Genomic DNA, 27,502 nt, shown 5'->3' with positions numbered 1-27,502 from the left:
GTCACTTTATGCTTTCTCCATCTTGAAAGTGATTACATCCTTGCATTACATACTTTAGGTTCATTTTCTGAAGACTGAATGAACCAGCATTGCAGCCATGGGTCACTGTGAGCATCACGGGAAAGGTTGAAGCCGCCCACTGCACCTGTATGGCCGGAGTCGTGGAGACCTGCAGCCATGTCGCTGCTCTTCTGTTTAATGTAGAAGCAACAGTGCGGATCCGAGGCACAAGGACTGTTACAGATGAACCTGCATACTGGGTTTTGCTGTGTAATATGACCAAGATACAGCCAGAGGTTGCCCATAAGATAGACCTCTCCTCTTCAGCTGCCCAAATAAAGGCTCTTGATCAAAACATAAACAGACCCTCCGTATTGAAAGGTAAAAGGAGCAGTCCTCAAAAAAGAAAAATCCCACCTGCTACTTTGGAGGAGTTGTCACTGCTATTGGATACTTTGCTGGAACACAGTAAAGCTGTGGGTCGTGGGAATGACCCATAATGTTTTATCTAGGGGTCTAGATTTATGCCTGAAGTGCACTGCCATGTAAATAATTTGCATTTACTGAATGTGTACTGACAGAGTATCACTGTTCAAAAGTTGAATAAAGAAACAAACTAATTTTTGGCGCATCAGGCCAAAATCCTTTCCACGCCCACCACCTATTAACAGCACAGGGGGCGGGGCTTAGGCTCAGCTCAAAGGCCTAAATAGAGCCTCAGCGACGCTATACTTTCTACACAAGTGAGCTCCAAAGTTGTTCCGTCTAAAATACCGCTGAAAGTCTAAAATACCAGTGAAAGTCAACCTTTATTAAATATGTCTCACATTTATGCTAGAGCTAATGATCACGATGGTCCAAACTTCAACAAGGCCCTCCAAACGTCCTCAGTTCAAATGCCAAACAAGGTATTCACAGAGCTTAAAAAACTGAGAGCTCGAAAAGAAAAAGAACTAAAAATTAGCGAGGGAATGAATATATCCGACATATTAATTCAAAATAATCAGCACAACGCTAATCTAAGAACCCTTGAAGCATACGTGGTTCTTCATGAGCAAAGAGAGCAAATTAGAAGGAAAAATAACCTTAAAGAAGTTAAAAAACAAATCACGTTAAAGGAGCAAAAGGAGAAAAAAACGTTAGTGGAACACCTTGAACACGAACAAAGAAAGGAGGCTGAAGAAAAGCCAGGTTTAAGTCACTCCACAACAACTGGGAGGACGCAATCAGGCTAAAGAAAGAGATAATGCAGGATGAACAAAGGGAAAGTCAGGGAATGGGGTAAGGCTGGCAAGAAGGCTGACGTGATATTTTTGGCAAAGCATATGGAAGAGGCGCAAAAAAGGTGTGACAAATGCATTGCACTTTGCCAATATAATAACGAGACAGTCAAAGAAAAACACGCTTTGGCTAAACTTGAAAGAAATTGAAACGCAGTATTTGTTAAAGCAACGACGTCAGGCCACCGAGAACGAACGCCGTCGTCGCGATATGGAGCTGGAACTTCTCAAAGCCGCTGGTAAAAAGATCCCAGTTTTAGACAGAACAGAGGCAAAAAAAAAAAAAAAAAAAAAAACATAGTGTGGTTTTAGAAAAGGAAGGTTCAGATGACTTTCGACCAAAGCCAAAAGAACCACTCCTGCAAACTTGCACTGGTCGGGTTCGTGTGTTCCTTTGTCAGCAACGCAGCAGCTCAGAACAAACAACACCTAAAACGTAACAAGTTCAGCTGCCAACAATTAACAAAAACAAACAGGCTTTTTTCTGTAGCTAAAGACTCACCAGCTAATGCTAAAAAACTCATTCCCAACCCCCCCTCCCCTGTCTAAAATCTCAAAATTCACTGATAAAAAAAAATCCAAAACACACCAGATAAGGAAAAGTGAATGGTTCAGTCTAACACATGTGCCAGTGAGCCATTAAACTTCAGTAAACCTATGCAGTTATGAAACGTAACTTTCACCTCAGCCAAACCAATTTTCTCAGTTGTAAATAAAACAGTGAAGTAAAAATAACCCGACAGACAAAACCTAAGCGAATCAAGTCCAGTGTTTAACCACTGAGAGCTAAAACTCAGGTGATGTTTCAAAGCTGTGTGCCGGTGATTGGACATCAGTCGCTGATAAAGCTGGTTCGCCTATAAAGGGCTCTGTTGGGAAACAAGCTCCAGCAGCCCTGCACTTGGGAAAAATACTATATTTACTTATCTTGTGCAGAAAAATGTGAAGACATTGCGTCATATTGAGCACCAGCTGCGACTGTGACTATCACCAGGTAACATGGGCATGTTTCCTGAATTAGCAGCAGGTGTTAAACAGCTGACGGGTGAGGAGGAGGATGCATGCAGGTAAACTGAGGGCCTGTTGACCTGATCGCTGGTGTCCTGAGAAATATATCAGCTCATTCTTTATGTTACCATAGCACAGAGACACAAGACCAGGCGGAAAGAGACGATCGTTCAGTGAAAATGAGAATCTGCGAATGCAACATGTGGAACACGGAGAGTGGAATAAAAACAAACAAACAAACAACTGAAAAAAAAAAGAGAAAAAAAACTGTTAAGATGGAACACTGGGGCTGTGAGCTCTGCATGCTGACTGTTAGCAGCGCTAGTGACATCTCTGAAAAGAATCTGAGTACTTTTGCAAACATGTTCTATGTTGACAACCTGACCAGACGTGTGAAGATTAGGCACTACAATTGCAGCTAAAACACTATTAAAAGTGACAGAAAAACAGGGTATTTTAAAACTTTATACCACCACCATTGCTGCCTGTGATTTGAAATGCATTCTGGGATACCTGGCTGCCCCAAGTCCATACAAGCAATAGATTATTCTAGGATCAACCTGTATTGACTTACTTTGCACGGCAACCAATCAAATGTTAGAGAAGCTGCAGTGGCAGCGTAACCTCCGCCCCCTTAGTTTGATGGTGACGCTGACAGATAAAATGATTTCAAAGCGAGACATGAAGGGGGCAATAGTGCCAAAATAAATTAAATAAATACATCATTAAATATTTAATTAAATGTGTCACTAATTAATTAATGAGCGTAAATATTTATTCAATTAACTATTTCCAATTTTAATTAATTATTCAATTCAGTTCAGTTTTACTTATATAGCGCCAAATCACAACAAAAGTCGCCTCAAGGCGCTTCATAGATACAGAGAAAAACCCAACAATCATATGACCCCCTATGAGCAAGCACTTTGGCGACGGTGGGAAGGAAAAACTCCCTTTTAACAGGAAGAAACCTCCGGCAGAACCAGGCTCAGGGAGGGGCGGGGCCATCTGCTGTGACCAGTTGGGGTGAGAGAAGGAAGACAGGATAAAAGACATGCTGTGGAAGAGAGACAGAGGTTAATAACAGATATGATTCAATGCAGAGAGGTCTATTAACACATAGTGAGTGAGAAAGGTGACTGGAAAGGAAAAACTCAATGCATCATGGGAATCCCCGGCAGCCTACGTCTATTGCAGCATAACTAAGGGAGGATTCAGGGTCACCTGGTCCAGCCCTAACTATATGCTTTAGCAAAAAGGAAAGTTTTAAGCCTAATCTTAAAAGTAGAGATAGTGTCTGTCTCCTGAATCCAAACTGGATTCCACAGAAGAGGGGCCTGAAAACTGAAGGCTCTGTCTCCCATTCTACTTATACTCTAGGAACAACAAGTAGGCCTGCAGTGCGAGAGTGAAGTGCTCTAATAGATAATATTTAATGGTGTATTTAATTAATTCATTATGTCAGTCCTGGCATTCCATAAAAAATTTCCCCGATTCAAATATAATCGCCGGATTTCAAAAATTGCGGTTTTAATTTTCGTAAACGACACTCAATGACTCATCAACTGACGCTACTTATCAGCCAATCAGTGGCATGGAGTCTGACTACTACTATGACCCAATGGAGAACCTAGAAAAGCATGGATTAGGCAAGTGAGGCCTGCAGTTCTGGAGATGTTGTTCAGGCTTCTTTTGTGACCTCCTGGATGACTCATTCATGTGCTCTTGGAGTAATTCTGGTAGATCAGCCACTTTTGGGAAAGTTCACCACTGTTCGAAATGTTCTCAATTTGCAGATAATCACTGTGGTTCACTGGCTTTCCAGAATAGCAGCTGTCAATGACTTGGATAGCTTACAGTCATTAATAATTGAAATCTTCATTTAAAATTTGCATTTTATCTTCCTGTATATTAAAATTTGTTGATGATTTGAAATGTTTGAGAAATATGCAAAAATAAATAAATAAGCAATCAGGAATCAGCACTTTCCATTCAGCACTGACGACACATCCCCAGATATAAGAGCTACCAATTCCATAGGCACCAATGCACCCCTATTTCATTGAAGATGCAGGCTGTTGAGTCATCATTAATACGGATGGTCCCTTAACTCTTTAGTCCAGATGACATGGCATTCACATTTTCAAAAAAGGAATTTCAGATTTCAGTTCGCCTGATCACAGAACAGTTTTCCACATTGGCTCAAAGTAGATAGCTGGATCATGTTCACATGTGACTTCTTTGCATGACAGAGCTTTAACCTGCACTTTTGAATATCACATCAAACTGTCTTCTCAGACACTTTCTGATTTAGTGTTTCTGAACCCATGCAGTGATTTCCATGACAGTAATACCCGTTTTGAATGCGCTGCCACCTAGGGGGTAAAAGATCACACATATTCAATATGGCCTTGTTTCTTGGAGAGACTTCACCATATTTTCAGAATTTTCTGGTGATGTTGTGTACAGTAGATAATGGGATAATCAAAGTTTTAGCAATTTTATTTTGAGAAACATTATTTTGAGACTGTTCAACAATTTGTAAACTGGTGAACCTCTACCCATCTCTATCTATAATGAAAAACTCTGGGATGGTCTCCTTATATCCAATTATGTTCTTAATCCAAAACCAACCCGTTTAGTTGCAAAATGTTCCTCCCGCTGTTTCCTTTTACTACCACCTACTTTTCCAGCTTTTTTTTTTTTTTTTTTTTAAAAATGGGAGCCTCCTGAGTGACGTGTTCCAGGCATGTCTCACTGGCAGGATTATATCTCAGCTAGCCTGTTGTTGCCTTGGTAGAAGCTAGACAAGCTAGAAGAGGTGGCCGGGGAGAGGGAGGTCTGGGCTTCTCTGCTTAGACTCCTGCCCCCGTGACCCAACCCTGGATGGATGGATGAAAAATCCATCTGAACAGTCAGATGGGCACTGACAGAAATCTCACTTATCATACAGTGAGCAACAGACTCACTGTTAAATCAGTCATTTGTCTTGTTTATGTTTTGAGAAACAATGCTAACAATAAGTTGATGCCAGACTGAATAATAGTGTTAGCCAATTAAAAAAGATGACGCAATAAAAACAGATCCGTTTAATTAAAGCCACCCAGGTGTTTTCTGTATTTGCTGTAAGACATTCTTTTTTTTATTATTATTATTATTTATAGGCACTACAAGGAAGCAGTGAGACTAGAGCTTCAAGTAACTTTAATGATCGCGCAGACAAAAGAATTATATTCAGAGAGAGACTTATTAAATTATATAGTGCAATGAAAACTGTTGGGAAGCAACAGACACATGTGTCAACAGTTTTAGGAATAATTTAGATTTTTGTGTCTGTATTGCTAACAAAATGCCAGCAGTTACAAAAATAGCATAAGTTAAACAAGAATCTTAAAAAATAACACTACAATTTTTTTAAAGCGACAATTTCTCTAGAATAACTCACTATACAACTTTATAAGTACATACTATATAAGGTAAGCCATATTAAACTTACTTCTGCTTTAGTTTACAAAACTGTGTATGCATAGTAAACCATTTTAGCTGACAAAGAAACACTTCCTCTCTGCTTATTTACAAGATACCAACAAAGTTAAAAAAGAAACGCTGATAGCACAGATCTAAGCCAGCACCCATAGACTCAATGGCTATCCAGAAAAACAAGTGGTGCCCAACAAAATGTATATACGTCTACTTCAATATGACTAAGTAAAAATAACAATAAAGAGAATTCTGAATGGCATACATTAGCAACACAGACACTGTAATTATCAAGATACTGGTCAAGCCAATGGCTTGAAGTAACCACACACAAATGTAAATGGCATAAATGTGTTGCTTACGTTTAAGCAGGTGTATCATTATTAGGATAGGGATTTCTGTTGGTGTGTGAGACTGTAGCCTCAGGTCTATATTCTTATCCGGTAATTATGAGGCAATGCGTTTCAGGTTATTTTACAGAGTAACATGAAAATTAAGTATTAACAAATTACTTTTTCCTGGGAGTAATTAAGTACCGTACTGCAGATTGATTGCAATGTGTTGGTGATATGCCTGTATTTCTAAATTAGACAGCAATTATTTGCAAACCTTCATGAATCAGCCTTCCAACAGGAAATCTCTGTCGTAAAAATGGTCGTCACAACGTCTTGCAGTTGATCACTAACAGCCAAAAGAAAAGTACTAAATGAAATCCACGGGAAACACCTAGTTTGCATGCTGTAACCTAGAAGTATGCTTTTGTTTGACCCAACATCCTGAAAATGCTGCATGTCCCCAGTTGGAATCACGGTAACTTTCTCATTCTAGTTCACTATCACTTCCTGTAACAGCACTTTGCTGTTACACATCCATAATAAGCCATGCTACATGCATAAGTCCACTATTTAAAGATTAACTACACTACAACTATTAAAGCAAATCGTGATAGTTGACAAATAATATCAGTCCTATTCTCCAAACCCAAGGTGATATATGGAGCAAATACAGCACCAAAGAACAAATCAAACGGTACTAAACAAATACACATTTTTGTCACTATGCAGCAGTATGAATAAAATGAAAAAAATCACTGTTGCTGCTCCTTTCAGACAACTCCTGTTTATAAACTCAAGAAGACAGGACAGTTGGTGTGTTGCATCAGTCGCCTCACTTCAGTTATTTTTGTAGTTTAGTGTATTTGTAATTCACAGCAAGTTCCATTTGTCAAAGATCCTTGCATGCACTGAACAACCTTAGAAACATAACTATTATTGACTTACTAAACTTGATAATGATATACAAGTAGTAAAGTTTATGCCTAAATATAAACAGTTACTGCTGTACCCATGCACCCACTTCAGTGTTCTGGGTGTTAATTATGCATGTGAATACAGCTGGCTAATTCAATTTAAATTCTCAAAACAAACTTCAGGATGACTGTAACAGAACACGTGTTCAGAGAATCTGATGCAGGCAATCACATCTGAATGTCAATCTGCCCTTTGAATTAATGATGCAAGTCTGAAAACTCAAGAAAAGAATATCAATGCACCAGTTCAGGAACTGATATGAAGCATTTTTGCCAAGGCAATTTCACTGGTCACTGAAATTTAACAAGGAAAACATTGCATCATTGTTCATCGTGATTCACCCAATCTCTTGAAATAGTAATAAGACTTACCCAAAAACCCTCTTTCAGATTTTCCAAAGTCCTGGATGCCACACAGTTAGGAAGCTATACAAACACCAGTGCCACCAAGCACCAGTAATGCCTAACATTCAACGCAATTATCACATTGTTGTTCATCAGACTGCCAGTTGGGTAAAATGAAATAACATGTCAAATTAGGCACATAATGGAAGTACAAGTGCATGCCCATATTTAAACTTCTTAATCAATCAAAAGAAATAACAAGTAAGTGAACTCAGTGACAACAATAGTGTCCTTTGCTCTACACGTTTGCACTTAAAAACAACACACCGATTTAAAGACATGATTCAGAATAGAGGGCTCTTTACTGCAAATTACGAAGAGACAACTAAGTAGTGAGGGAATTTCTTACTACAAACTCTCCGTCCCAAGAAACAGCAGCCATAATCTAAAGGTTCTCAGATCTTTTTAACGTTATGAACCTAGAGCTGTGCGATATGACCAAAATCACATATCCCGATATAAAACATCCATTGTCCCGATAACGATATAAATCACAAAAATTTAACATTTTCTGTAAATTCTGTGAATCTCGGCTAGCAGAAGTGTGTCCAGCTGGGCGTCGTGTACCTGGAGTCGAGTGTTTTAACCGATGCCTGAAACTACACATTTTTAGACATAGGTTGCAACGGCCGCCGTTTTCTTTGTGAGTATTTATTACACAGCGTGCTGCAGGGAAAAGCCTGTTCTAACGTTTGAGTCTAAGGTTTATTTTTTAGCACCTGGCGGCTCTTTTTTGCTTCTCATCCGTAAACACTCTGCATACTCTTTCATGTGTTTTTATATCATCATCTGATATATATCGTTATATCGAACAGCCCTATACGAACACCTATGTGAGTTACATATAAATGGAAAAACAAACATCCCCAGTCTATTAACATTGGGGAACTGGGAACTTTCACAGTACTGTACATTAATGAATTTTTGGTTTAAGCGAACACAAATGACAAGCTTTTGCTGACCAGCAAACTGTTTTCCACGTTGCCTCAGTTTTTTTTTAAATGCCATGGCAAAAAAGATGCTAAAGCATTAGCAGCTCTGCTAGCTAAACAGCTGAACCAGTCAAACACAGGAGAACAAGTTTTCACTTCATTTCAAAAGGGAGAGACAGTATAACACTTATTAAACTGTCAAAGCTTCCCATCCAATAAATAAATACATAAAGCAGGCAGCGTACACAATAGCAGCTGAGGGCAATGCCAGCTCCATAGTATACAGCTGGATGCTTCACACTTGGTATTGCTTGCCCTTGTAAAGGCAGGATGTGTGAAATGGGTGCCATGTCTTTCTTGATACATATGCCAACATGTTTGTCATGAGAAGACACGGCAACAGAAGAAAGACATCACACTACTGAAAAATAAAGTAAAGCTTTTTACTGGCTGTTTTAGAAGTTTGGACAGGGGAGACAGAGATGCTTTTATAACTTTGAATGAACCTAATTGGTTTAATTTATCACTCTGTCCAGTTTCACTACATTTAAAAGTACAGTTTAGTGACTTTAATGATGATGATGCACCAAACATGTGCTCAGGAATCAAACTTGGAGTGAGAACATTGTAAACTGCTGTCCTATTATGACATATGTGCACACATCAAATGGGACTTATTTCACAAGACCTCGCTTCTTCCTGGTACTTTTAATATCACACTGCTGACGGGAGTAAAGGCAATCAAAGGGAGGGCACCAAAACTCCACCCGACAGCGCTCTGAGCCCAAAAAGTTACAAAGTAAATATGAAATGGTATTTTAGTGCAGCAGAAAGCACTGCTGAAGAACTCGGCTTACAAGGTCACTTTCTTCAGGGAGAAAATACCCGCTCACTTCTTGTGATACAACAACAAAGTAGTAATTACATCACACGGCTTTTCTGCCCTTTGATGTGTGTAAAGCTGTAGACTGACATTTTTTTTCCAGCAGAGCCGTTTCTAAGAAGGCTTGTCCCAGCAACACCCTAGGCAGAGCTGCAGAAGTCCCTTTGCTAACATTTAATATTTTATACTGTGAGTCTGCTTCATCTTGTTCCCACCTCATCTCCCTTATTCTCCCTCCCACCATCAATTCTCATAGTAGCCAACCAGGGATTACGCTGGCCTCTTTTGTGTAGCCAGTGAAGAGTCTGGCTTGCACAGCTTCATCTCCTGGCTGCTGCCGCATGATTTCTGGTCAGAGCACAATGTTGCATTTCCGCCAAGAAAAAGCTGGCTTTGTGTATCACATACTATTAAAACTCGTGGTATAACGCTGCAATCACCAGGGGACAGGTTGGCTGCATCTAGATTTTTTTTTTTTTTTTTATTTTATTTTTTAAAGGCAGGGCATGAAGCTGAAAAGCACCACACAGGTTTTCAATACTGCAATGAAACATTAGTTTGTTCTGCTCAATTTCAAGTTTCCTCCTGACTGTGTTTTGTGAGCTGACCTTGATCAGACAGGAAATCCAGCATGGTCTGCAGCAGGAAGGACAGGTGGCGCACAGACAGGGCCGGGTTGCCCATGCGACGGGAGGCGTAAACCAGCTCATGCAGGAGGCGCATCTGTACAGCAGCCCAGCCTCTGTGGGTACCTGGGGGAGAGGGAGAGAGATGACAAAATAAAAGTCAGATTTACAAAGCTGACAAAGCTCATTGCTGACATCTAATGTTATGCAGATATCAAATCAGATTAGTCCACATGCATCAGAGACATATTCTGCCTGACGCAGATCAGCTAAATCTTTGTTGTCCCATGTCAAACATTCACATTATCATCTCCCATATTGTTTTCAAATTGTATTGAGATCTTTATGCTGATATCTGCCAGCACGGTGTTGAGTTTTATTATGCTGATGCTAATTCGTTAATCTTTATCTTTTAACACATTTCCCACCCTGTCTGTATAAGCTCTTTGTAAACATATTCTATAAGATCTCTCCCCGTTACTCAATAAAAGCTGTTTCTCAATCTTTGGATGATCAGCTTTAAAACACAAAAGGTAAATGTCATAAAGTCAGCTAGAGTTAGGTCATAACACTGAATCATTTTGTTGGAATAATATCAAACATATCTTGTTATCATATTCCTGTTGAAATTAGGGATTTCACTGGCTATAACTCAATCAATTCATTTTCTCCCGTTGTCCAACTCGGGATTGTGGTTTGGATGGAGGAGTATACCAGGAGGACAGTACACCCTGGACTGGTCGGCAGTCTATCAAAGGGTGAACACATAAAGACAGAAAAACCACATTCAGACTTGGGGCCACTTTAGAATCACCTATTAACCTAACATGCATGTCTTTGGACAATGCACATGTTTTTTGTTTCTAACGCATTAAATCTTAATTTTCCCCCTCATATTTTTCCACCTGCTAACAGGTGCCATGATGAAGAGATAATCAGGGTTATTCACTTCAAGAAAAATTCAAAGTCACAGGAAACAAAAGACCAAAAAGCAAGAAATATTCAATGAATATTGTTAGAAATATTTTTTTAAAGTTCTTTAAGTTCTTTTTTTTTTCAAGTTCTTTTTTCATAAACCTGTAAAGGCTCGTTTTGGGTAACAATCAGAAAGACAGAGAAAAACATGCCTGTGTGTATATGTACAGTGGAGCATCTACCAGTCAGTCAGCAACTGGGGAAGCACAAGAACAACTACACCAACATCTGACAACCAATCATCCAAACAAACTTTAACTCAGCGTTACACTTCCTCGCGTCCCAGAAATACACCTGCCAAGTTTCAAGCAGATTAGTCAGTTGTCGAGATACATGATGAACAGATGGTCACGCTGACCTACTGAGATGTCTGGAATAATTAGTAATTAGCACTCATTTTGAGCCAAATTCCTCCAACTCTGATCTGATCACAAACGTCTTGTACAAGCACAAAATTAGCTTAAACTAATTCGCTGAGGCCATCAATTCAAAGTATTCATGTGTAAACTTTGGCTTGCTAACTTAGCTGCCGGTGTTTTGTTTCTGCAGAGCACCACAAGACATCTTAATAGCATTCTATCTTGACACCAACAGTTACATAAGGCCCTCAGCCCCCCACGAGATGCCCTGCTCCACTCCCAGCTGTCTACTGTTGACTCACTGAGTGGGAAAGAAAAACTAGAGGGTAGATGCACTGGAGAGGCTGTGGGGGCCAGAGGGAAGGAAGGAGGATATTTGGTAAACACTCTGATGTTTCCTCGGCTTAAATACCACTTCCAGTAACATCAAATCGTGCCCATGACGCTTTTTACTTATCAGCATTTTTCTACCACGGCTGTTATTCATCCTGACTTCTTCTGCCATCTGAAAAAACTGCAAATGCCATTCCTTCATAAGGGATTTTTTTCTGTCATGAAAACTGCACCCACTAAGCAGTCTAAAAATAGCTGACTTCCACCTGTCTGCCAAAAAACGGCGCTTATCTGGAGGACAGTAATCCAAAGGACACTTCGGATTTTCTGAGCATGTCGCTCTCGCTCAAACACGAAAAACGTGTTCATTTGTGGTATTTTCAGTGCTGAACTGGAGGTGTCTGGCAATCCAATTAACACACCACCAAGATAATGAGTGTGGTGCCACGGCCAAGCAGTCACACTGTCATGCAGTAAACCTGACTCAAAAGGCACTGTACCCTCAAGCTGCCTCAGATCTACTGTGTAGGGCGATGAGATGGCACATAGAGCCATTGTTCTCCTCAATTATAAGCATCCAAATTATTACAAACAGAGAGAACTCCAAAAATTCATTCAACAGAATGACAACAGAGCAGCAAGAGGACAAAAGATGACAGAAAAATGCAGTGTCCCCATTACTGCCAGCAGAAAGGCGTGGTGAGAAAGGGCATATGAACCACTTACAAAACCATTTGCTCCACTGTGTCTCTGGGCACAGCAGCCTTATTGCAATGCACTATTGATCCCCATTTTCTTTCTTTTTTGAACTTGCAACTCTACTGTATTGCCTTATAAACTCTCATCTGATCCCTTCTGCTAAAAGGCTTACTTCCATAATTTCCTACTTTCCCATCAGCCTTGTGGGAATTGGTACGTCAGCTGGGAGAGTAGAGCTAGAATATGTAACGGTACTTCAACAAATCCGGCATCCAATCTGTGTGTTCAGCTGTCAGCCATTGCAGCAGTGGCAAATCGTCTTGAGGTGGTGATATCTACTCAAAGTTATGCGAGGCCAGAGCGTAATCAAACATACTAACGAAGACACTTATGTTATATTATGAATAGCCAAATTATTGCATGTTACATTTTAAGCAATGCCACTTTTAGTTACCAGGCAGCAACCAGTGGGACACAAAAATGATCAGAATTGCTGAACTTGCCCTTTCCACCGTGTTTGTGCTATCGGTGGTTTTAGGAGGATTTTGATGAAACCGTCTTTGATGAAATTATCTGATAAATAATATAGCCTGCAGCGTGATAGGGCTAATCCAAAAAGTTCTAATACACTTCACTACTCCCAAAAGTTTTAGTACTTACTACTTTAGTATTAGTTCGATACTTAAAACAAATTATAGATATCCATGTCCTACTACATTTGTTGCATGTATTTATTCATTGTATAAAAGGATTACGTCAATAATATCATTAGAAGCCCATGCTGCATCACGATCAATAAATTAATCTTAAATGTTACAGTAGGCAGCTGCACACTACCATAGACTTTGTATAAAACATAAAGTGCCCTCCATAATTTGAACTACGATAGCTCTTTTAGATGTTTTCTGACAACGTTATTAATAATAATCTGTGTAACCACTGGTTTGCAGCTTGTTGTAGAATGTTCTTGAGTTGGCAAGTTGTTATGAATTTGTTTTTGTTTACCACAGAAATGTTTATGTCATCATGCACTTCTTTTTTAGCCTTTCTTGCTTTTTGTTGTTGCCAAGCTGAGCAGTACATAAAATCTTTTCTCTCTCATTCATTCTTTCCCCCTCTGGTGGTTTTTTCAGCCTAATGATCGCTCCCTCACTTGCACCAACATCCCTTTGGGCCTCATATTTTCAAATTGTATTAAAATTACAGTGAAAAGTTATAAAATACAAATTCAAGCCTTTGAATCAACTTCAGCTGTTATGCCTGCTTCATTTGTCATGAAATAACACGGCAGAAGGCATCACCTGGCCATGAAACTGTTTATCAACTGTTTATCTTTTAACAGTTGATATTTTTTATAACACTAATTAAATTAAAGCTCCAAGTCTGCACGTCAATCACATATTGATTGTTTGATTTACAATATACTGTGATGGTGTACCGAGGCAAAACTACAAAAATTATCTAGCTCTGAAACAAAAACATTTTGATTGTTTACACTGGCCAGCAGGGGGCGACTCATCCAATTGTAAGTCCATTGGTATTAACATCTACTGGCAACCAGCCTTCAGCCCTCCTTGTCAGTGGCCTCAGTTTAAATACTAAGTAAATGAGTTTTGGGTCTCAGTCATGAAAAATGGTGTTTATTTTCCTAATTATAGAACCCATTAATGTCCAAAGGGACCATTTCAAAGTGACAACTGCCCCTTGATTGTTATATGTGTGGTTTGAAAAAGCAAAGATGTGAAAACACTCAGATCCAGGATGCAAGACAAGGTTTTGCAAATCAATGTATTACTCTTTTTTTTTTTTTTTTTTTTTTTTTAAAATTCCCAGTGATGAAGTATCATCATATCACTGTATCACTATGTACACTGTTATATAGTAGTTTTTGAATACAGTGGATTTTATCTACTGTTCTTCTCCAAGACTTGTTTAGGAAGCTTATATGCTGAACTGTGTAAAATGATTATATTTTAAGTGAAGTGCCCTTATAGAATAATGCTATTATTTATACATTTTAATTGACTCCCAAGATATGCGCTGCAGTTCTACCTGTATTAGTGAGTTAGAATAATGAAATAGGGATTGTTCTCATGTTTTCTGTTTGTGTTTTATTTTTCAATGATTTGCTCTACCCCCAAAGAAACCATCTACTTTTACCTCTAACAAAAGCCAAACAGTAAACTTTATATCTGATATGTGATCAAAGAAAGGGAGGAGAGAGAGAATAGCTAGATTGTACAGACAGGACTCTGGCAAGGGTTTTAACCACTTCAGATGTTTAAATTCATCATGCAGCATCATCGAGGAGGTGTCTGATCTGTCCCAGATTGATTCTGCACCAACAGATGGTATGGCCCCCACAGAGCTTGGATCTTAACATCATGGAGTCAGTGTGGGATTACATGCAGTGACAGAATTGACAGAACTGAAAAAGTCTAAATCCACAAAAGAATTGGGGCAAGTTCTCCAAAATGACTGGCACAAGTTATTTTTAAAAAGCTCATTTTTGAAGGCTCCCCGCAAATCGCTACCTTATCGTGGTGGAAAGGTTTGTGTGTCCCAGGAATCACAGGAGCTATGTTGTCAGGGGGCTTTAGTCCTGGGTGAGGGACCAGACAAAGAGTAATTCAGAAAACCACTATGAGTAAAAGATCAAGGGAACAGTTCAACCTCCCTGGGACAGGGTTCACCCTGGACCAAGGCCCAGGGTGGGTACCCTTAGTCCATGGAGCCCGGTGGGGCACAGCCCCAAAAAAGGACATGGGACCACCCTCCTGTAGGGCCACCACCTGCAGGAAGCGCTCTAGGCATCAATGTGTATTATTTTATGTTGCATTAACCCTTTAAAGCCGGTCTGAGCGGGCACGCTCCGTTTTGCGTAACTATTTTTAAATCCCGGTAGCACTGCAAACACATAAGGTAGCACAATAATTTTATGAAACCGGAGGAGTTGTACTTACATCTTGTGCCATCAGCTTGTCCTAGGTCACAGTTTCCTTCCACATATAGCTTTGCAAAAACTGCATAAAAAGCACTTGCAGCAACAAAAACATAATATTCCAGAAACACGCTTTGCTGATTCGATCAGCTGTTCGTAACACTTCCTAGTCCATCAGCGCGAACTATCGCATGTCCGCCATGACCTGCCCGAAACCGGAAGTGACGTCATTTTGCAGAAATGTAGTTTTTTTTACCATCAGGACCTTATGAGCCTATACTGGTGTTTTTAAAAGGCATAATGTTTGACTTTATGCCTTTCTGTGTCGTTTCTAGGATGCTTAGGACTCGTATTGCACTGCTGGAAATAGTTTATTTTGATGCATATGCTGGGGTTTTTTTGCAAATTTGCACTATAATATTTATTTTCGTTTTTCCTGCAGTAGATAAAAATTGGTGTATTTCAAAAATAAAACTATGAAGACACTCAAAATAAATTTCCTGTGGTGGGAAACTATTTTGTGCAACTTTTTTGTATTTACAGTTTTGAAGGATAAGCCTCTTAAATTTCTCTAACTAGAAATATATGTCAAAAAAACAAAAACGATTTTAAATTTTTTTGTAGTTTATTGCTCTTTTTGCAATTTATGTAATTACTATGCACTTAATGAATACATATTATTAAAATCTGGGCTATAATGGTTGTATTGATGTATATCAACTTGAAATGCTCCCAAAAATGGCACTACAGCATGTACAAATATAATATAAGCTCTGTCGGACTTGGTTCTATGGTAGGTCTTAAAGGGTTAAATACTGTATTTAAACATAACATACTGTATTGAAACTACTTGGAACTTTTTTAAATATGAAGATAAAAATGAGGTATTTGAAAATCAAGATTATGTAGTAAGTTTATGAGTCTAAAAGAAGGAGGAATGAAAAATAGCAAGCAAACCTGTTCTCAGCAAAACATTTCCAAGTCACAAATGTCTGACAGCTCTGTAGGAGAAATGTGTGCCAAAACCACCTTTTTAATTCTTTAACTGAAAGCTTATTAAACCAGACACTTAGTGAAATGTGGATTGTAACTGTTCTATTGTGGTGCGAGTGCTTTGGTCCACCCATTTCACTGTGAAATTTGCCTCTACATAGAATCCTTTTTTCCCCTCCTCATGCAACTCTATAGTGCTCGCCTGATTGGGTCTGAAGACAGCCGCTTTGGTCAAAGTCCCTTGTCATGGGCTAGACACAGAAGAATACAGATGAAGTGCAGATCGAGTCCAGCTCTCCTCCAGACCACTTTAATTACAATTTGCTGAAATGTTATCATGGACTTCTGTCCAATGCTGTCTACTGCAGCTCAAAGGACAAGCATTTGACCTAAAAGATGCAGCTTGTTTGTGCATTTACAAAGGAAAAAAGGCCCAAGATTAAAGGCTTATCAGAGCAAAATCCGCTCTCGCCACAACTCTTGAATACCAATCACAACAAGAATACCGATGTCCCTGAACGTTTCTGTGCGCGGTTTTCTTTTGAATGGACGGTGCTTGCTACTGAGAGGCTGTAGCATGCAAGGGTCAAGTGTCTGCAAGAGTACAAGGTTTATCAGGGGAGGCCGTACAGAGTAGTCTACAAGAGCTCAGGTCAGGTGTCACCCATGACTCTCTTTGAACAAAGTGTTGGTTCGAATGCAGAACACCCTGAAAGAGTGCTTGTGAAAAGACAGCAAAGCTGGTAATGAAATGAAGGCTCTTCATCAGCTTAATCCATTAAATATGTTGACACTGTTGTTAATCACACACTGTGAATCCTGTGAGAGGGCACAGAATTCAGAGTTTGAGAAGACTGATTCACAGAGAATTACTCCTTTTCACTGATATAAAATCAGCACTTCAGCCTTGCAACCCTTAAAAAAGAAAAACTAAATCTAACTATAGCCGTTCACAAACATCAACTCCCCGTTACCCTTCCTCCCATGGAGCACCTAACACTTCAGACACACTTCTCACTCCTGGAGATCTTCTGTCTGGTTTAGGAGAGGGTGCTGCCAGGACAGAGTGTACAGGAGGCATTAAACGTGGAACCCCGTCGCTCACTAGGAGCAAGATTTACAGTGCACACCAACTCAAAATCCTCTTTAGGTGTTAAAAATCTGTATTTACTACAGAGAAGCAGTGTCAGCTTGCAATTGAAAGACATGGACAAAAGTATTTTTGCAGCTTGCCTTATTTCATATGTTATTTATAGGAATTAAGAGTCCAAAACTGGAAAGAAGATGAATCACACCACCATGATTTACGATTTAAATCCGATCAATTTACTGCTACTGTGCTAAAATCAACACTGTTAAAAGCCTGTTTTATTTTGCACCTGATGTGGTCATGACAGTGCTGTTAGGAGTGTTAATTTATTTGTAATGAGAGGGGAAGAGTTTATCAGAATGAGTGCATAATTGGCAAAGGTGGATGGCTGTGAGCACAGTGTCAGAGCACTGGCTCCATCATGTAACTCTTCAGTGAGTCCTCCCTCCGCATGTTTAGAGCCTCCACAGTAAAACTGCTATTTTTATGAAACAGAATAGAACTGGACTGAATTTAGCACCACAGTAAATGCGTTATTGCAGGGAGTGAATAAATGAGCTTTCGGGTTACAATCGAGGGGTGCTGTGGAATTACTGTGTCACATGCCACATGACGCAATGTCAAAATCAGTGCAGGACACCCAGCAAGTAAGCATAAAAACACCTTAAGTCTCACTCTCATTACTGTTATTGTTTACCATTTTCTTTTTTTCAGTAGCAAGATGAATAATTAAAAATAGCTGCATCCATAATATGAGGTAAGTAGTTAGAGATGTGTTTGGAGACTGGACAAGAATGGCCCGTAGGTTTTTGTTTGTTTGTTCTTGAAACAAACAATGTGAATTGTTATGCCCACATATTATTCAGCCACCATGTGACCAAGCCTACCTTTGCTGAAGTCTTTAGGATCGAGTGACAGGCTGTACCCAGGTAACGTCTCCAACAGCAGCTTGTAGCAGGCCCTCCAGCCAGGCTCTGGGATGGTGGGAGCTACACACTGCATGGCAGCGACACGCTTGAAAAAAGCTGATTTTCGATGGAATCCAATCAATTCATAGAGCTCAGACAGGATACTGTAGCGCTGGATCTTCTCTTCCTCCGACAGCTGTGGAAGGGAGAAACACCATTATGTCTTCCTGCACTGGAAAATTCACTTTTTAAAATCACCTCATCTTATCAATCAATACATGTGCATGCTTTGATATTCAGAGGCACGAGGGAGGTAAATTATGGTGAGATCACCTTGTTTAAAAGTGTTCTTGTGACATCACGGCCACTTTGTAAGCCAATCACAGGTCAGGTAGATATATAATTTATCAAACACAGATTTCTGTTGGGGCATCTTTTTATCAGTGTCTTCTAATGTACCAAGAGGGCAGCATTAATATTCCAAACCCATTGATGAAAGATGATGAAAAGACGACTTTGCCTGACATTAAAACGCTGAGATTTAGTTAAAAGTGAAATGCTGTCTGCCCAGCTCATTGGAAGAAAAAAAAAAAAAGGGGGGGGGGGGGGGGGGGAGACATTCCTGGACAACTAAATTTGGTTACAAATTGTTTACAGTCATGAACTTACTATCTCAATGACACTGCTCTTAGATCTATGTTTGTATTGGATCTAGAGAGTCCTGCAGCTGTACAGATGTTTTTTAAGATTAATGTCATGGTTTGATTTATTAATAAACAGGCAAAGTGTCTGTTGTCTTATAAGTTACTTAATTTAAAGCTCATAATCAGCTCTTTTACACTATTTGTTACCCGTATATTTTCGTCAGCTCATCTCCTGATCTGAGGTCATCTATCTGACAAAAACATGCATATAAGATCCCTATTTATTCCTGATATTGTCACAATTACGTATTGTCAAGAAACTACTCATGAAATCGTTCTGTCTCTAGAAAGCTGACAACAAGCGGCTAAACCACAGCAGCTGGCTATAAGATAACATTTTGACAGCTAACGTTACGGTGCAAGCGTCCTAAAAATGATCAACACATTGACTATACTCATCACATTGTTTATTTGCCAAGCATCCAAGTCAAGCAATTTTAGATCCACTTCAAAGAAGGTTTACTAACACCAGCTAATGGCTGCAAAGGCAGCAGTGCTTAACCACAGAAGAGTTCAGGTTATCCTCAACAACTCACCTCAGTATCACTTCCAGACGGAAGTAAGCTTCACTGACTCCTCGACTCCTATCACTCCTTTCAGTTTTACACCCTCCTCTAGATTAAATAGACGTGAACACCCAGCATACCGACAGGTGACTGACAGCCTACACTCACTATGGAAGAACTGTGCTGCAGTTTTTGAAGCGAGTCTGGGGTAAAAATTTATTATTTAATTGACAGATATCAGGTTTTTTATTCAAGATTTACCACTTAGTGTTGAGATTTTTTTTAAACATGTTAAAACATTTTTGTGAATATCCTGATGCATTCTCAATCATCCAGGAAAGTAAATCTCCAAAAGTTGATTCTGTTCATCTGGACGTAGCGTTTTGTGGGAGAAACGTTTCGTCACTCATCCAAGTGACTTCTTCAGTCTCTGCTGACTGCAGGTTTCCCCAACCTTAGAAACAGTACATTTGCATAATGACTGAAACCAGCCCACTGAAGGAACAATGGGCTGGGAGATCAGTTCCTTAATCTTAATTATACAAATTCTCATGACCATTGATCAACAACCTGTTTATAAGATTGGGGAAACCTGCAGTCATCTGAGACTGAAGAAGTCACTTGGATAAGTGCCAAAAGATTTCTCCCACAAAACGCTACGTCAGATGAACAGAATCCACTTTTGGAGATTTTTGTGAATAAAAATGTTTCTATACACAAATACGCCAGCTGTAATTCATAACAGATGTGAGCCATCTAAATTTGACATTTTTAATCCCTCCTGACTGACCAAAATGTGATTGTCCTACAGGGGCCACCGTAGCTAGGATTGTGCTCTAGAAATGGGAGGGATATGAACACTAGATAAAGTTGACTGCAATCTACTGACATCTAGTGGTGAGATTTTACACACTGTGACTTTAACATGTCTTTCCAACATCAACCAAATGAAAAGAAAATCACGTCATTTAAAAAGTTGTTCCATTAAATGGTTTTGGAAGTTTGACGCTAAATAAAAATTGTTAAGAACACTTTCATCACACTGAACAATAATAACAATGACACAGGAGGAAAATTTCAATGACAACCCAAAAAAAAAACAACAAAAAAAAAACAAAAAAAAACAGAAAAACTGAAGCATTTTCACACAACAGGAGAACAAAAAACTGAATCAGTGTACTCGTAGGTGTCCTGGAAGAACTTCACTGACTCAAAGTCGTGTGAGCAAAAAATTCAGACACAAAAATAAATGTATTAATCTAATGATAAAGAGCTAAGACCAAAAAAGCAATACATACTCCGAGGGCACAATATGGTGCAAGCAAGGCCCATTTTAGAGTGTCTTTTTGCTAAAGGTCCTGTGATTTAACTGTCCACCACAGAGCCAGTGGTCATATTAATCATCCCGTGCAGCTGGGAAAGCTTTTATTTCCCGGTCAGATGGCGTACCTGTCCCAGGTTGATGTAAACGGCATTCTGCAGGAAATCTGAAGCCTCTCTGGCCCTCTTCTGAATAGCCAGCACCCTGACTGCTTTCACACAGGCCTCCAGCTCGATGACACCTGCGTTCTTGTACTGCGAAAGATAAGAGGAGGAGTAAGGGGCAGGAGGAGGCTCGGTGTTAATGAATAATGAACAGTCGATCAGAGTCGCCTTGAGTTTTACAACCCACCACATAATCAGGGAGAATGTTCTCTCATTAACATATGACCGTATTCATCAGTCAACGCGGATGTGGGAAGATGGACCAGAGTGATAACTTGGATCTCCTATTGTTCTACGTTCAGGAATTCCCAACCATTACTCAGTTTCTGCTGAAAAAGCTGAGCAGTTGCTGCTAGTTTGCCCCCTTTTCCCCCCTCTTTTCTTCTCTTCTCAAACCTCACCGTCCCTCAACTTCCTTCCACTTCCACCCTCATTGTCTCCTTATTAAAATTCAATTAATATCTGAATGGCTCTGTGTTGAGATGTAATTTAATTCTGAATGAACTAGTTACAGGTAAAAGGGCTGAAAGAAGGTCAGTGCAAAGAGGCAATTATAATAATGAAGATAAAGAGCAGGATTGCTTCTGAATAGTTTGGAAGCATAATGAGCCTATTCGGCTTCCCCTAAGCATTAAAGATACTTTAATAGTATTCTTGGTGACTTTGTACTGGGTCCAAGTACATTGTACTATAAATGGAACCTGTACAATAACTTTTCTGTGTGCAGGAGTGCATTATTGCTGACTAATAAGCTTCTAGTCCTACTATCTACACATGCCCCCATGCTTGCCCCCATGCAGCTTCAGTATAGCAATAATAACAAACAGCTGCTGTCAGCATGCACAAGTCCTTAACAACTCAAACAAAATAAAATACTGCCCCCTGCTGAAATCAATAAATATTACTACACAGTTTACGACGCTTACGTTTCTGCTTACCAGCGCTTTTGGTTTTGTGTGAGCATTAGTCTAAAGACTGAATGGCTGTATTTGAAAAATACCCTTTATTTTCTCTAATCTGATTCCCTATTCAAGTCAAAAACACAACCCATTAACCTGAAGCTCTGCGGCTTGTACTACGAAGCAAGATCGGGATACTCAGCATATCTTTTTTAATCTGGCTTCAATTACCCTTCACTTAACCACTATTCACAAGAAGGTGCTTATCAACTCTGTAAGTTAAACCAGGGTTAACCACATAATTAAGACTGAGGTTTTGCAGCATGTAACCAATCACAAACAAGCACTGGTCTACTGGCAACAGAGCAGATCATTTCACAAACAATAACAGAACTACAGGATAGGAAAAATATGAGGTTAAACTCGTAATATACACCATCAACATGACAGCTACTACAGCCAAGCAGCACTGTCAGGAAAGCGCTGTATGTAGCTGTAGTATTAACTGCATCAGATAATGTAAATACTAGTAACTATAAAACCAGGAGGGAAATCTGGCAAAAATATGCTGACCACATAATCTAATGGACTTATCAGTGTAAATAACCAATCATTACAGCACTGGGAGCTCCTGCTATAATAACTAATTAAATGAGCGAGCTGTTAGATGTATTCTTTCAGCACCTAAGAGAGTTTTTGCCCTATTCTTTCCACTGCAGGCCTGATGGCATTAAAACTGGCTGAGAGAGAGTACACAACAGATAAACAACAGAATTCAAAGCAGTTGCAGGCTGACTTGCAAATTTCATATAAAATCAACATGCACAAGGCTTTAGTGCTCTCTGTTTTAGGATTACGTTGCTTTATAACTCTAGAACAAAGAAATAACTTTAGAAATGTCTGCAGTCAACAAGAAAAAAAAAAACAAAAAACAGAGGGGAGACAAAAGTTTTAGTTAGAGAAGTGATCAGGCAGTAGGTGGTGGTTTTGCATGCACTGACCCCTTACTCATCCTCATATGACAATGCACCATGACAAAGTAGTTTGATACAGTGAAACCACAGGATAAAACATGAGGTTATCTTGCCAAGTGTCCAACGCTGCTTCTTAGCACAAACCTCTAGATGGTCACTCATCTCATTTTTACCGAGTCTAATATCAAGAGAACAGCCTCAATAAAGATAAACTAAAGCACCTTTGGAGAACAAGTGCAGCCCCAGGCAGGACCTGCTGCTTATCATGTATAATTAAAGGAGAATAAATGCTCTTAATCTGCAGAGGGTGTTTTGATCTAAAGAACAAGGCTGCCATTAGTACTTTGTCTTGCTGTTTCAATAGCTAAAAATCTCTCTTTAGGACCTCCCTACTGCATCTGTGGCTCTCTGCTAGGAATCTAATTTTCCTCTATTCTGTAGGCATTTCTGTAGGGTTCATCGAGTTTAAGATGTTAAAACCACATATCAACAATCTAATATTACATCATTCTTAGCAGTACTGTAAAAGTACAGTGGAAAATCACAGGATTATATGAGCTATTGATGGAAAAGTGCCTGGTTGCATGACACTGACCTTATGTTACTAAATATAGGCTGTCATATATTAACTGTTCCTCTACGTTCCTCACTAAAAGCCGCCATGTGTGCTGTCAATCTCATCGTCCTCCATGCTGGGAAACAACATGTGGCCCAAAATGTTCTCCAGACTTTCAGAATCAATTGCATGAAGCCTCCGGAAGTATCCAACAGAATGGCAGATATCACAGAAATGCTGATTTGCATGGGACTAATCACTGTCACAGGGCTTCTGTGCTCTGGTCTGAGAGCAGAAGGAGACACAAATTCCTGTGAGGGTTGCATCAATAAGAGCGTCCAGCATAAAGATCAGTGCCAAACAAAAATTTGCAGATCCATCAGCTGTGGCAACTGCTTACAAAAAAAAAAAAAGGAGCAGCTAGAAAGAAGCTCATCTTGTCCTTGTTTAGTCCCCTGAAGACTCTTATTGAAAATGTACAGCCTGCCTGTTAGTGTTTGAATATATTGTTAAGGAATTCATTGGGAAATTTTGAATGACAATTAAGCTTTACTGTAATCATCTGTACAGCAATTTTAAAATAGTTCATGTTTAAGATCCAACTAAAAATCAAGCAAAATAATCTATTATCCTCAAGCCAACCCAACAACAACCACACTGGTTGGGACCTGGTTTAACAGCCGTGTACACTTCGGGCAGTACCTTTCCATAGTAGGAGATGGCCTCTTTGTACTTCTCGATAATGTCCTCAGGACTCAGGCAGTTCTTTGCTCGTCCAATCTCAGTGCTGGTGTCCGCACTAATGCCGTTGGTTGTGAGGGCTCCTACAGTCAAAACAGGACAGCATAAGATTGGTACAGGAAAGAAACAGAGAAGACAGTGCATCACTCTGGTCTGCTACTAAAGGAAAGGAAGGAGAAACAGAGTGAACAAAGGAAGAAGAGAAAACTCTTTGAAGGAACAGTACTGGACACCCCGTCAACACAAATACTTTCAAATATATCACATAACACAGACCACGTTACAGTAATGGATTGAAATATTGTTGAAAACCCACAGGGTGATGAACCAAATGTGTTTATCCCATTTTTCCGATTTAAAAGAACTAAAACATGAAGGGGTAAAATTAACAATAAGATATAAACACAGCCACAGGTAAACTTACCTGTTAGTCTTTAAATGAAAGTGCAGACGGCCTCTCTAAGCCAAATCTGATTAGAATACACACTGACCTGTGTGTGTGTGACTGTGATGCTGTCACAATGTATACGATGTGATGCTGACCAAATGACATTTGCATCATGAAGGGGCAATGATTGTACAGTGCAACACACTGTGTAATTTTTTAGTTAGCGAAGATACAAATATACACAAAATATGATAGAATATATTTGCTAATATAGTGACAGATTCAGCAACAGTGAGCGTTTAATAAGCAGGAAGTCTGCACGACTGGTGTTTGACTGCCCCCCGCTGGAGCAACAACAGTCTTCAAAGAGAAATATTCTAGTAAGCAATTGCTTTAAATCATTTTGATAGGTTTCAATTATTTTTCTTTCGTAATCAAGAGTAAGATGTAAGCTGGTATCATTAATGGGTCAATAAATAAGGAATGGAAGCAACTGAGAGAGGTCATTTAAAGATCTGGTGAATGAAAGTGAGGCTGTGAGGAGAAAGAAAAAAAAAAGAAAAAAAAATGGTGAAACCAAACCAACAGAGGAGAACATCTGTCACAGGAGGGAGAAGTACATCGGGTGATTTGTGAAACAAACTATATAAATCAAGGTGGTGACGGTGAAGGATGAAGAGTGATATAAAAACAGATGCAAACGAGGGCGCGTGTGATCACAAGCAAGCAGGCAAATTGTTGTCCAGAAGAGCTAAGTTGGTTATACATTCCATACCTGGATCAATGAGAACCTCCTGAGCCCCTACAGACAGAGAGAGAGAATGCAGATTCACTCCATGACGCAGGGAGCAATGTTAGCAGTGTTAGTCCCAACAATTTGCAAAAATGGCTGCTGCTGGTTTGCCATGAAACACTCTGAGCATGTAGCTGTATTATTGACACTGCTCATTCATCTGCCAATCAACATGCTATTAAGTGATGACAAACAATTTTGAGCTCAATAAGGTGTGGTGAATAAAGCTTTGTGTTAAGCTTCCAAACATTTACACTGCTGCAGCTGCTGCCACTCTGGCTCATTGATATACTACACCGCTATACACACTATAGTAATATTTTAACTCTATATTAAACTACATAAGAGCGCCATACATGTTACATTTTATGCATAGTAGTACTTATAATATGTAATACAAAGTGGTTGTAACTATATGGAGGTTGATTAAACTTCATTAAAACCATGTGCGAAACAGAGCATGTGCAACGGTACTAAAAAAAGTCGTGTACTTACACAACTTAACAAAGTAATAAACAAATAGTATATTTTACTCTTTGTGAATTAGGCCAAATGTGTAAAATCTGCAAACATGAGGAGGCACTGGTGCAAAAGTAACTGAGGGAGGGAGGCAGTATAATGCCTTCATAAAGTGCTGCATTTGAAGCGCAACACCTGCTCAAAATCTCATTTCATTTCATTCTCCTCATCACAATAAACAAACTGTTTGTTAAACAAACAAACTGTATTCACTGGCTTTTAATACAGTGTGAGAGTTATTTGATGCTAATATTATAAGTTATTTGGTACTAGTTATTTTGTAGTTCTGTACAGAACTTTGGTCAACGCTGCTGCTGTAATGAAATGTGCTATAAAAATAAAACAAACTTCAACTTATTATTAATGAAACTAATAAACCCAAACTGATCATCTTCAAAAAATGAAGAAATATATCTGAATAAAACTGAAAAGAAGAACTCTACTTTTGACAAATTCGGAAAACAAAATATTTAAGTAGTACAAAACCTAGAATAATTCTGGGCCATACTGTACATATCAGGGCCGCACGCTTATGCTCAAAATGATAATCACGATTACTTACAACATTGACATTTTGATGATTTCTCAGGATTAATCAATCATTTTATTGCCAAAAACAAAACATATTAACGCCAATGTAGTGTGAAATTATTTGCGTCAAAATAAATGTATTCCACCTTATCAACCTAACACATACATAGAAAAAAAATCATCACCAAACTTAACACAAAATTAAATCAGCGCGGGGTACGACTTTCATTCTTACGGCCGATCGTGGCTCAAGAGTTGGGAGTTCGCCTTGTAATCGGAAGGTTGCCAGTTCGAGCCCCGGCTCAGACAGTCTTGGTCATTGTGTCCTTAGGGCAAGACACTTCACTTACTGGTGGTGGTCAGAGGGCCCGGTGGCGCCAGTGCCCGGCAGCCTCGCCTCTGTCAGTGCACCCCAGGGCGGCTGTGGCTACAATGTAGCTTGCCATCACCAGTGTGTGAATGTGTGTGTGAATGGGTGGATGACTGGGTGTGTAAAGCACTTTGTGGGGTCCTTAGGGACTAAGTAAAGCACTATACAAATACAGGCCATTTACATTGCATTACATTCCTTTTATTTAAAAGATATTTTCAGACGGACGGGACTAAAACTCATAGCGACATGAGACCCCTCTCCGTTTCTGGAAATGGTTTCATGCAGTTTGTAAAGTGTTTTCAGGTGTTTGAGTAAGTTAGTTGTGGCACAAACACTAAGATACTTCTTGATTAACATCACTTGAACTAAATAATACGAAGTATTGCCAAATAGATGATATTCTGCTTCGCAGGACAAGCTCTTTGCCTTCTGCTGTGCCAGATATTTGAACTTTCTTGTGCATTTGTCTTTAATTCAGTGTTACTCATCCAGTCAACAATCAGGAAACTTCTAGCTGCACAGTGCAGGGAACAGGCAGGCATATACTCAGACGCTCATTTAGGGAGCTCTCCGATTCCATTTTGCTTTACGTTCTGTTTGCGGAGCATACATTTTTAGTAGTACTCAATCACAATTATTTAATTGTTAAGAGCTAAAATCGTGTTCAAGATTCAAATTCAATAAAACTGTGCAGCCCTAGTGCATAGCTGAATTCCTTTTTACTGAACATTTAGCTTTAATTTGTTTGCTGTTACATTTTTACTGTCACTGAAATTCCCTTTTTTAGTTATTTTAATTTGATCATTCGTTTA

The 27,502-nt window shown here is 39.4% G+C and overlaps 1 protein-coding gene across 4 annotated transcripts in view; it reads right to left on the bottom strand.

Annotated features, from left to right (window-relative positions):
• trappc9 (trafficking protein particle complex subunit 9) overlaps positions 1-27,502 on the bottom strand; it is a 233,446-nt gene that overhangs the window by 197,825 nt on the left and 8,119 nt on the right. For 3 of the 4 annotated variants that reach the window (XM_040021480.1, XM_040021483.1, XM_040021481.1), the window contains 5 exons: positions 25,250-25,276; positions 24,048-24,169; positions 20,881-21,006; positions 18,201-18,417; positions 9,906-10,049 (listed from right to left, as the gene is read on the bottom strand). In XM_040021480.1, the coding sequence (XP_039877414.1) occupies positions 9,906-10,049; positions 18,201-18,417; positions 20,881-21,006; positions 24,048-24,169; positions 25,250-25,276 (636 nt within the window). The remainder of the gene's footprint in view (positions 1-9,905; positions 10,050-18,200; positions 18,418-20,880; positions 21,007-24,047; positions 24,170-25,249; positions 25,277-27,502) is intronic. The other variant, XM_040021482.1, reaches the window with a different exon arrangement.

This window comes from Simochromis diagramma, unplaced genomic scaffold (genome assembly GCF_900408965.1).
Source record: "Simochromis diagramma unplaced genomic scaffold, fSimDia1.1 OVJJ01000753.1, whole genome shotgun sequence".
In the NCBI taxonomy this organism is placed as follows: Eukaryota; Metazoa; Chordata; class Actinopteri; order Cichliformes; family Cichlidae; genus Simochromis; species Simochromis diagramma.
This window is presented reverse-complemented; position numbering and strand designations above follow the sequence as displayed.